The 9421-nt window shown below is 51.7% G+C and overlaps 5 protein-coding genes and 1 non-coding gene; 4 read left to right on the forward strand and 2 right to left on the reverse strand.

The window, feature by feature from the left end:
- The first annotated feature begins 50 nt into the window (after window positions 1-50).
- CNAG_04170 (WD-repeat protein) lies at window positions 51-2457 on the forward strand. XM_012196038.1 has 7 exons: window positions 51-162; window positions 257-632; window positions 713-969; window positions 1028-1199; window positions 1269-1533; window positions 1600-2164; window positions 2226-2457. The coding sequence occupies exons 1-7, from the start codon at window positions 143-145 to the stop codon at window positions 2341-2343; spliced, it is 1773 nt and encodes a 590-aa protein (XP_012051428.1). The 5' UTR covers window positions 51-142; the 3' UTR covers window positions 2344-2457.
- Window positions 697-3420, reverse strand: CNAG_12823. The gene is made up of 3 exons (XR_001046102.1): window positions 3176-3420; window positions 2986-3117; window positions 697-2932 (listed from the first exon to the last, which is right to left on the reverse strand). It is a non-coding gene; the product is annotated as a hypothetical RNA (non-coding RNA).
- On the forward strand, window positions 2571-3602 carry CNAG_07760 (hypothetical protein; the record flags this gene model as incomplete). Its single annotated transcript, XM_012196488.1, has 4 exons — window positions 2571-2953; window positions 3008-3131; window positions 3179-3415; window positions 3492-3602. The coding sequence occupies 4 exons, from the start codon at window positions 2571-2573 to the stop codon at window positions 3600-3602; spliced, it is 855 nt and encodes a 284-aa protein (XP_012051878.1).
- Window positions 3603-3643: 41 nt separating this feature from the next.
- On the forward strand, window positions 3644-5192 carry CNAG_04171 (hypothetical protein). XM_012196246.1 has 3 exons: window positions 3644-4073; window positions 4122-4186; window positions 4240-5192. The coding sequence occupies exons 1-3, from the start codon at window positions 3930-3932 to the stop codon at window positions 4784-4786; spliced, it is 756 nt and encodes a 251-aa protein (XP_012051636.1). The 5' UTR covers window positions 3644-3929; the 3' UTR covers window positions 4787-5192.
- CNAG_04172 (transcription factor C subunit 6) lies at window positions 5140-8534 on the reverse strand. The gene is made up of 11 exons (XM_012196039.1): window positions 7554-8534; window positions 7378-7502; window positions 7213-7314; window positions 6863-7140; window positions 6662-6815; window positions 6496-6597; window positions 6366-6422; window positions 6122-6310; window positions 5881-6026; window positions 5713-5820; window positions 5140-5632 (listed from the first exon to the last, which is right to left on the reverse strand). Exons 1-11 carry the CDS (start codon window positions 8435-8437, stop codon window positions 5300-5302), a joined length of 2478 nt encoding a protein of 825 aa, XP_012051429.1. The 5' UTR covers window positions 8438-8534; the 3' UTR covers window positions 5140-5299.
- A 45-nt stretch (window positions 8535-8579) lies between these two features.
- The window catches only part of CNAG_04173 (hypothetical protein), a 2861-nt gene continuing 2019 nt past the window's right edge, over window positions 8580-9421 (forward strand). Inside the window, exons 1-3 of the mRNA XM_012196247.1 lie at window positions 8580-8826; window positions 8883-9128; window positions 9186-9421. The exon at window positions 9186-9421 is cut by the window's right edge and continues 3 nt beyond it. Of these exons, the coding sequence (XP_012051637.1) occupies window positions 8646-8826; window positions 8883-9128; window positions 9186-9421 (663 nt within the window). The 5' untranslated portion in view covers window positions 8580-8645. The remainder of the gene's footprint in view (window positions 8827-8882; window positions 9129-9185) is intronic.

Genomic DNA, 9421 nt, shown 5'->3' on the forward strand with positions numbered 1-9421 from the left:
GTTCGTCCGCTCGCCCCTGGTAACTCGACGGACGGTGGTCGCGATGAGGCCAACTCTTTTTTCTTTTTCGTATATTTTGTTATTCTGTCTCACAAACTTATGCCTATATCTCCGGAGAACCTTTCAAAAGTTTAAGACAGCAATGGATGAGGAAACAGCATAGTGCGTAACCATATCACTCTGCTCTGATTCTCTTTTGACGCGTCGCGCGGCATAAACCTGTTGTTACCAGTTACTCATACTGACACTGCGTCAGCGAACTCGAGCGTCAAAAGACCATTGCAGAGAACCGCGCTCTTCTAGACTCTTTAGGTCTCGATTCAGCGGGCGTTTCATCACCATTCGGTTCATCCCCTGCGCCAACGTCCAACAAGACCAAAAAACCGAAACAACCCAAGCCGGCGGCGCCCAAGAAACGCAAGGCGCCTGTGATCGCTGCCGATGAAGGGCCGAGACGGCGATCAGGACGGATTGCGGGGCTGGAAGCGGATGGGGATGCATTCAAGGCAAAGGTGGAAGAGGAGGAGAAGGAACGGGAAATCCTGAGGGTGGTTAGCAGGAAAGAGAGGGAACAAGTCATGGATGTGGGGAAGATGGTGGAGGATACACCGGAAGACGAGATCAAAGATATGGTGGGTGGTGTGCCTTTTCTTTTTTTGTTTAATTATTACGTCCAAAGAAACAAGGTATCAACAAGCGGGGTTACATACAGGAAAAGTATCTTCAATCCATCGCCGAGCTATCGAATCCCCGGACCTATCCAGCCGAAACAGTATCCGCCCATGAAGCGTATGCCGACTCTGATACCGCCGTCCCTTTGGAAGTCCAAAGACTCAAAGATGCTTTTAAAGATATGAGTCTTAAAGGGAACACCAAGGTTACCAATGAACGAGTCTTCAGCATGTGTGTGCACCCGGAGAAGACCAAGACACTAGTGTTGGTGGGTGATAAATACGGACAACTTGGAATGTAAAGTTATAGTTTTCTTTTCTTTTCTTAGGCGCAAGCTGATTACGGAATTTTGTAGATGGGATGCCTTGGGTCCGCCTATGGAGAAGCCTGAGAATGAAGATGATACCAGTGGTGGGATGAATGCAAAAGAGGAGGACGAGTATCAAGAAGGCCGAGTATGGCGCGTGCAGGCACATGCAAAGAACTCGATCTCTTGTATGAAGGTCGATCCTGTCAATGGATCTGGTGTAAGTTTTTTTTTCTCCCCCCATAATCCCAGGGGCCAAAGTCACCATCTTACAAGAGATGCTATATAGCTTTTCTCTACTGCATATGACTGTTCCCTCCGACATCTCGACTTTTCGACCCTCCAATCTACCGAACTGTTTTCATTCCAGGACGAAGACATGCTTATCAACCATTTTGACCTTTTACCTGGTGCGCAAGAAGCGTGGATGGTGGATAAGAATGGTGGGATAAGCCATTGGGATACGAGGGAGAGTAAAAAAGAGAGTGGAAGGAGGCGATGGGTTGTACAAGAGGAAGGGAGGGGTGCAAAGCTGGGCGGTGTGAGTGTGAACCGTGAGTCGGGGGGGTTTTATTTTTATTGGTTTAAATAAATTAAAAGCAGGGGCTTGCTCCATATAGCACTGATGCCGCACCTGATTTGCACGGCCGGTAACGACCAACATGTCCGAATATGGGATACCCGCCACCTCTTTTCCATCTCCTCCCACCCTGTCCCTATCCCTGTCGCTTCCCTCCCCGCCACCGAACAAGGAGAAACCGCGCCGCAAAACACGCACCCGACCCTCGAGTCCGACTACAACACCCTCACGTCCTACCTCGCTTCCCCGCAAGGCAAAGGCCTGATGCGCGCCAAATGGCAGCATGGTAAATCGTGCAGCAGCGCGTACTGGGATCCATGGGGACGCCGTATTCTCACGACGAGCTATGATGATCATTTACGTGTATTCAATGTTGACCCGTTGGTATCAAGCGTCAACGTCAACGACAACGTCAACGGGAACGGTTTCAAGCCGACCAAGGTCGTGAGACATAATTGCCAAACGGGGAGATGGTTGACAATCTTGAGAGCGCAATGGAGTTTGAATATGGAGTACATGCCGCATTTTACGGTGGGGAATATGAAGAGGACTTTGGATGTTGTTTCTGCTACGGGGGAGAAGATTGTGGCGCTCTGGACGGATGAGTGGGTTTTTTTCGGCTGTGTGCTGTCTCCAAATGAGAGTAAGCTAATTGCCTGAATTTAGTGTGACGGCTGTGCCGACGGTGACGGCTTCACATCCGAATATCGTTGACAGGGTCGTTGGTGGTAACACGAGCGGTAGAATACAACTCTGGTCGTCTGGCGATAATATATATGAGTAATAAGAAAATGGCATGTACCCCGTCTATCCTTTGTGATATCACGAGACAAAGGATGTCTAGTTCTCTTTTGTTATTCCCCAGTCTCTCCCCCGAGTATCGTCTCGGCGTGTGAGCTTTGTACCAATTAAGAGTCGACAGCTGGTAAAAGGTGAAACCAATCTTTGCATCTTTGTATCCTTGTTGCCCGCAGTAAAATCGAACAGGCAGACACAGACACAGACATAAACATGCCCTTTTCCTTTTCCTCATTGTCCCACCCCCATCCCCGACCGGCGGCTCTCCCGCAAAGACTGAGCCGCACAACCCCACTACTATTCCTCTTTCTCCTCATCCGCCATACCACCGCGCAATATCATCATCCTCATCGAAATGTCCATGGAGATGGAGAAGGCGACCCCCCGCGCTCTCTCTACCTCATCTCGCATACGGATTTCTGCCTGTTCGGTCCCCCATCTCCTCTACCCTCCAACACGTCTTCCATTTCGCAAATAAACAGAGACGTCGTTTCGTGGTGCACGGACCGGCGACATGGGAATCGAGTGGTGCCAGAGGGGACGTTGAATGGGGTGACGTATGTGAAGACGAACAGCTGGGTGCAAGTCAGTGGGACGTGAGTTTTTCTTTTTTTTTCGGGGGGCGCACGTTTGCCTTACAAAAGGCACAGGGGGGATTTTACAAAGATCAATATTCCGGCAGGCGACCAAGGTGCCCAGTTCGATAGTGTGGGGAATACACCCGACGGGGCTGTTTTATACACCACGGATGATAATCAAGCTGCTTCCTGGGTCGTGAGTCTTCTCTCTTTATGATCAATGTAAGCTGATAACAATACTAGACAATGATATCATCTACGATCTACTGCGTGCGCGCATGCTCCGACGCGCAGTACTGCCCTACCGTGTACGACGAGATGGGGTGTTATTTCTTCACGTCGAATGGGATCGGGTGGGATGGTGTGTACCAGGACTGCGTAGGGGACGAGGGGGATCCGCCGGGGGTTTATGTGGACGAGGGGGGGCAGACGGTGACGTATACGCAGGGAGGGGGGTGGCCGACGTTTTCGATACCGGCTGTGAGCGAGTGTGTCGGGGGGGTGGGGGGGGGTGTGTCGGGGGGGGTGTCGGGGGGAGTGTTGAAGACGGAGACAGCGGCGACCTCCGGGACAGCTGTTCAGACAAGCGCTTCTGGCGCGGCAACAGGGGGCACGGAACAGGTGGGCGTCACGCGGGTGGGCGGGGGGGCGACGGGGGGAGCAGTGACGGCGGGTGCATCCGCAGCGAGTGTGGCGAGTGGGGCGTGGGGGGGGAGGGGGAGGGGGGCGAATGTAACAGGAGCCAATATAATAGCGGTGATCGCCGTGGGGTGTGTGCTCCACGCTCTGCTGTAGATAGTCACGATGCACAAAGCAGCCGCGTCGGCGTTTCGGAGTTTGTGGCGCGAGGCGGTGTGAGGTTTGCGTCAATCCCACGCGCAAAGCTGTGTTGCGTGCTTCTTCCCGTCCGCCAGTCTGCTTTCCGCCTGCCGCTTCTCCCCCCCACTCCGATACTCCCCCGCAGCCGCCAGCCTCCCTGCCCCCCCCCGCCGCCATGCTTCCCTCACTACTCGCCCTCCCCCTCGCCGTCCTCGCCCTCCCCCGACTCGCCGCTGCCCAAGGCGACCTCAGTGCCGCCAACAATGTCACAGACCTCGAAGGCACATGGAGCAGCAACTCGGCAGTGTCCACGGGAGGTGTGAGTCGCATCGTCGCCCACAGAGCTGCAGCTGATCCACGCCCACAGGACATTTGTATCCCCGCAGAAATGAAGTTCAACTATCCCAACAACAGCGGCATCTCCTACTCGTTGTACGTTGACCCCCGCCCGCATGCTTTTCCACACACTGACCCGCTACCGGCAGCACCAACGACGGCTTCTTTGAAGAAGTCCAATACCAGTACAACGCCAACGCCTCCAACCCCGCCTGTATCCAAGCCTACATCTACTGGCAACACGGCACCTACACCCTCAACGACAATGGTTCCATCTCCCTCTTCCCCTTTGGCTCTGACGGTCGCATCCAAGTCCAGGACCCGTGTGCCGCCACCACAAACATCATCACCTACTATAACAACCAAGTCTTGTTTACCGATTGGGGAATCGTCGTCGACCCGTCCTCCGGGAGGTATACCTTGAATCTGAACAGGTATGACGGCGCCAAGATGGCCCGCATGTTTTTAACCGCCAAACCACCCAACATGCTCCCCACCCAAATCCTCACCGGCGTAAACGCCTCGGGGCAAACGTCCACCCGGAAACGATCATTCACCCAGTCTCTTGATTTCCTGAAACGCTCAGCGGCAGAACCCCGATGGTCTGGGTTGGTGTTTGGCCAAGGGTATCGGGCCTCGGCTATGATGCTCGGTTTGGGAGGGTTGGGTATCGTCGGCGTGCTGGCATTGGTGTAACGAGTGAAAGGGAAAAGAGTAACAGGACCGAGAGATGATCGCCAGGGGCGTGATGGGTGTGGTTTGGGATCGGCTGTGGCGATTTGGGAATGTGGTCGATTGACAATCAGTGTATAAGGCGATGAGATGCTCGTCAGTTGGAGATGGAGAATCGAGACGGGTTCATTATATCAAGGGACCTTGTTTTATTGTTTTTTATTTTCACGCATCCCACACTTTTTTTATATATATACTTTAGTTTCGCTTTGACAGCTTATCTAGCGCTTTCACGGACACTTTGTCTCCATTTTTTATATACAATACCATCTTTACAACTTTGTCTCAAGAGTATACCCCCCCCCCCCCGCCCACACACACACAATTTTTTCCGCACGACTTGGCGCATGAACCATACTTGACGACCCATCTCGTGATGATTCGCATAAACATTTCTGGTACCTGTACAAACGGTTGCACCCGACTCTTTTTTCACTTTTCCCTCCAAACACCCTCCACCCACTCCACCCGACTCTCTCACTTTTCCCTCCAAACACCCTCCACCCACTCCACCCTCCCAACCCCACTCGCACCCCCGCTCCCCACCCATCCCGCCTGTCCCAACCCCCCACCATTATTCCATACACAGCGATGAATACCTACCTCTGGGGACCACGCCCCAATCTTTGAATACCCCCGATTCTGGCTTTCTCGGCTTTCTCGGCTTTCTCCGCCACCCGCCGTATCGCGCGGTTTACCATACTGCACGATATCAAGCGGTTGAGATTCAGGGAGGAAATCGTCCGAGAGGCGGTATGTGTCGGTAAGCGTGTTGTAGTCCATTTCGTACAAGCGGTCGAGCGTGATTGTCTGGTGTTTATGTTTTCGGGCGTCAGCGGGGATATGTGGGGTGGGGGTGAGAGGTGAGGGTGGGGGAAGAAGGGACATACGCGTGCGCCTGTACTTCTCAATACCCCATCCGCATGGTTGACCACGATGACAGCCCCATCAGCGCCGGCGGTCACGACCATCGTATGATAATCCGATGTCCCAATATCCTACCCACCCCCCCCGCCCCGTTAGCACAAATAGATAAGAGGTAGAAAAAAAGACCCAACCCAGATGACACCCCGATGTCCGGAAATGACAAACCCGCGTGAACGGCCTTTCCGATCCGCAACCCGTACGACTTGGGCAGTGTATTGGTTATCGCCCACGATGGGGCCTGGGAAATAGGTAGACCATGCGGTGGACATGATCGGTACTGTGTGTGTGTGTGTGTGTGTGTGTGTGTGTGTGTGTGTGGATCGCTCTGGTTAGCATCAATCTGAAAAAAAAATAAATAAGAACGAGACTTGCATCGTTGACGATCAAGCGGGATAGGCACCAAAGGGTCCCGAACGTCCACAATCTTGGTAGATCCATCATATGCACCCGTCACGACGTACACCGCGTCCGATCCGAGGTGGTGTGGGGTAGGGGGCAGGCGGAGGACGGAAAGAGAGCGAATGCAGGACATGGCGACGGATGTGTAGATGACTGGAAGAGCTGTGGGGGGGGTTGAGTAGTGTCTGGGGGATGGGGACCCGGGATGGGGACTTACGGGGTTCGGGAGAGGGATGGAGGAGAGAGTCGTAAATGTCCCATACAACAACATGGCCTATCGTACATTTCCTCATAAGTATTTCTTCAAAAATGATTCTCTTTGCAGACATAAGAAAAAGGCATTTTACCGGTATCTAATCCGACAGCTAGACGTGATCCGCTCAACCAGTCGAATGTGGTACAGTTGGCATCAGGGATGGTAAGGCGAACAAGGGGTTTTTGGAGATGGACTATACACACATCAAAAAAGTAAGCAAATGTAAAGACAATGACAAAATCTTTGGGAAACGTTACGGTAGACAGGTTGTCCTGGGATCGATTTTTGAGACACGAGGAATTTGGGATGAGGAACGGGATAGAACGAGACGCTACCGTCCAGCTGAACTGCAGCGATGATACCCAGTTTAGGGATCTCCATTTCTTCATCTCTCATCTTGCCAACATCAAACTATATCGTGTCAGTAGTTACCCTCAAAAACAAAGGAAAAAGGATACCTCGTCCCATACACCAAGAGGCATCCACCGTATTTGCATCGCGTTCCCCCCTTCTACGCACAATACCAGCTCGCAAACCATACCACCGTTTCTCTCACCCTCCATAGCCACATCCTCCTCTTCATCCTGATCCTCTTGAGCTGACTGTTTGGGAGGAGGCAAGAGTGACCAAATTTGGATTGAACCTTTGGTCTCTGGTGGACATTTATCAAACATTTTGGGTTGATCTGATAGATGGGAAAGGGTAGAGATGGCGAGGTACTGCGTATTTTCAAATTCTTAAAAGTATTGCATCGTTAATATAGTTGTTTGAAAGTAGAAACGTGTGATGAAAAAGTTTGGACACTTGCCTGCTAGTTTGGACCGAGGGATGGGACACCAGTCAAGGCCCCAGATAGGGCCACCTGCATAAAAAGTAAATCCAGGCCTGGGTACTATGCGATTGGTCTCGGCTACTTGCGGTGGTGAGCAGATTCAGGCTTGTAATGGTTGACAATTGCTTTGGCTTCACATACAGAGTGATTTAGAATCAAAGATGGACAATTTGGTGGGCGTCTCTTTTTCATATGGACCAAATAGGCAAGTGATAAAAGGTTCACCGTTTTTACCAGGAGGTTTGGGAAGATATGGCTTTGCGTCACTAAAATCGCGGGTCAGGGCTTTGTTGCTAGGGCACTTGATAAGGGCTTACTTTTGCGCAAGGGAAACCAATTCACTTTTCTTGAACCGGCCGATATTCTCCAGGCCTAATCTCACATCCTCTCTCATCAGCCACTCGGTCCGTTTCCCGCCACCACCTCCTTCTGGCCCAATGTACATCTCCGGCCACCAGCCTTCTCCTCTCCATAAATCCCACGGCACCCCCAGAGCGATATTGTTCAACTGATTCCGCTTCTCTTTCTTTTCCTGCTTGGCGGTCAACGACGATTCGACTTTTGGAGACCATTCGACCTTGGGACGAACAGATCCATTCTGGGGATCTTCGAGCAAGCGGGTGAAAAACGGTAAAGGAGAGTCTAGGATAGATTCCTCTCTGGAATTACCCTTTTTCTTCTTGAGCCAAGTCTCAAACGCCTGACGTTGAGCGTCCGGGGCAGGTTCTGGAGGTTTAACGATATTCTTTGCAGATTGTCCAAGTAATCGAAGATAGTCGAGAGGAATATGTGAGAGAGGGTTCCCTTCAGATGGTTTGGGTACAGGACTAGATCGTATACTAGGTGTCGCAGAGACTGAAGGAGGAGCGATGGCCTTGTCTTTGCCTTTAGATTGACTAGGGGCTTTCTTGATAGACCGCTTTACCGGAGATGTATGCGTATCGTGTATTGACCGTAGCGGCTCATCGTCTTCTTCCATTCCCTCATCCTCATCCATAGCGATGTCTTCTGCTGCTTGCTTCTCGGGACTCTTCGGCTTAAATTCACTGCTTTCTCCCGAGGATATACTGATATCGTCGTCGTCTTTTGGAGGTCTCGAGCCGCTTCCTTGGCCCGCATTTTCTTCATCAGACAGATCGTGAAGCCCAGGAGCAATGTCAGAGTACTCAAGTTTAGACTTTCTTTGGCGAAGGGATACCATGTGGACGTTGTCTGGGATTTGGAAAGAAGTATACAATGGGTAGTCTTGTTGGTTCGAGATGGTGTCTTCTGAAACGCGAGGTGGAGGTGAAATAATTGTTGCGTCGGCATTTTCAGCGAGCAACTACGCACCGACGGCTACGTAACAACGCGAGAACAAGACGATCCATCTTTCGCTTTCCGCAACCGACAACCCATCACCCATCACAATGCCCCCAAGACTGACGAGGATAGTACCCAGGCCTCGAGTGCTGGTGCTTTCGAGGCCGCTCGCCAGACCGCTTAGTTCAGACACTCGTTCGCCTTCCAACAAGATCACCACAGCTCCGTTCCGACTGGCTCCGGCAGATGCCCTGAACAAGATGTACATCAATGCTCTTCTGGCCTCGGGTAAGTCCTTGATCACTCAAGATGTAACCCGTTCTCACAATAAGTACATGCCTTAGCTTCTATCCCCAATATCGTCTACGCGTTCCTCCTCAGGCTCTTTGGCCCTTCCATAACGCCTCTCGCAACAGAATTCGGACTGGGCTCAAAGCTCGAACTAAGGGGCACTATGAAAGCTGCCCTCTACCCCGCTTGGAGGGTGGACTCTATTTTGGAGGGAAAAGTCACGGTTGATAGTGCACAGGGTGTGGCCAAGAGACTGGAGCCCAAAGTGTGGATCAGTACAAGTGAAGCCTATGTGCCTGGTAATACCCACTCGCTTGCTTTCAAAAGGCCACAACTAATGCTAGTATGGTGCATAGGAAATCCGTTCGCACCCCTATCTTATCTGTCGTTTGCTGTTCCTCCTCTACCCGACGACCTTCCCTCATACAATCCCTCAAAGCATCTGCGACAACTTGAAGACGATGGTTTGGAGATCGTTCCAGTCCCTTTTACTGTCAGCCCTTTGGGTTTGGGCAAGTTGATCAGAAGTAGGATTGGGCAATTGACGAGGTGGGAGAATTTGAAGATTGATGAATCAAAGTTTAAAGAGACT

This window comes from Cryptococcus neoformans, chromosome 9 (assembly GCF_000149245.1).
Source record: "Cryptococcus neoformans var. grubii H99 chromosome 9, complete sequence".
NCBI lineage: Eukaryota > Fungi > Basidiomycota > Tremellomycetes > Tremellales > Cryptococcaceae > Cryptococcus > Cryptococcus neoformans.

Coding starts and splice junctions, on each gene's coding strand:
- CNAG_04172 (XM_012196039.1), bottom strand. CDS start 8,437: ATGGTATCCCTTCGCCAAAGAAAGTCTAAACTTGAGTACTCTGACATT. Junction 7,503..7,553: donor TTGGTTTCCCTTGCGCAAAA/GTAAGCCCTTAT, acceptor CCGCGATTTTAG/TGACGCAAAGCCATATCTTC. Junction 7,141..7,212: donor CCCTCGGTCCAAACTAGCAG/GCAAGTGTCCAA, acceptor AATACTTTTAAG/AATTTGAAAATACGCAGTAC.
- CNAG_04170 (XM_012196038.1), top strand. CDS start 143: ATGGATGAGGAAACAGCATA. Junction 970..1,027: donor AAATACGGACAACTTGGAAT/GTAAAGTTATAG, acceptor GGAATTTTGTAG/ATGGGATGCCTTGGGTCCGC. Junction 2,165..2,225: donor GTGGCGCTCTGGACGGATGA/GTGGGTTTTTTT, acceptor GCCTGAATTTAG/TGTGACGGCTGTGCCGACGG.
- CNAG_04171 (XM_012196246.1), top strand. CDS start 3,930: ATGCTTCCCTCACTACTCGCCCTCCCCCTCGCCGTCCTCGCCCTCCCC. Junction 4,074..4,121: donor CGGCAGTGTCCACGGGAGGT/GTGAGTCGCATC, acceptor CCACGCCCACAG/GACATTTGTATCCCCGCAGA. Junction 4,187..4,239: donor AGCGGCATCTCCTACTCGTT/GTACGTTGACCC, acceptor CGCTACCGGCAG/CACCAACGACGGCTTCTTTG.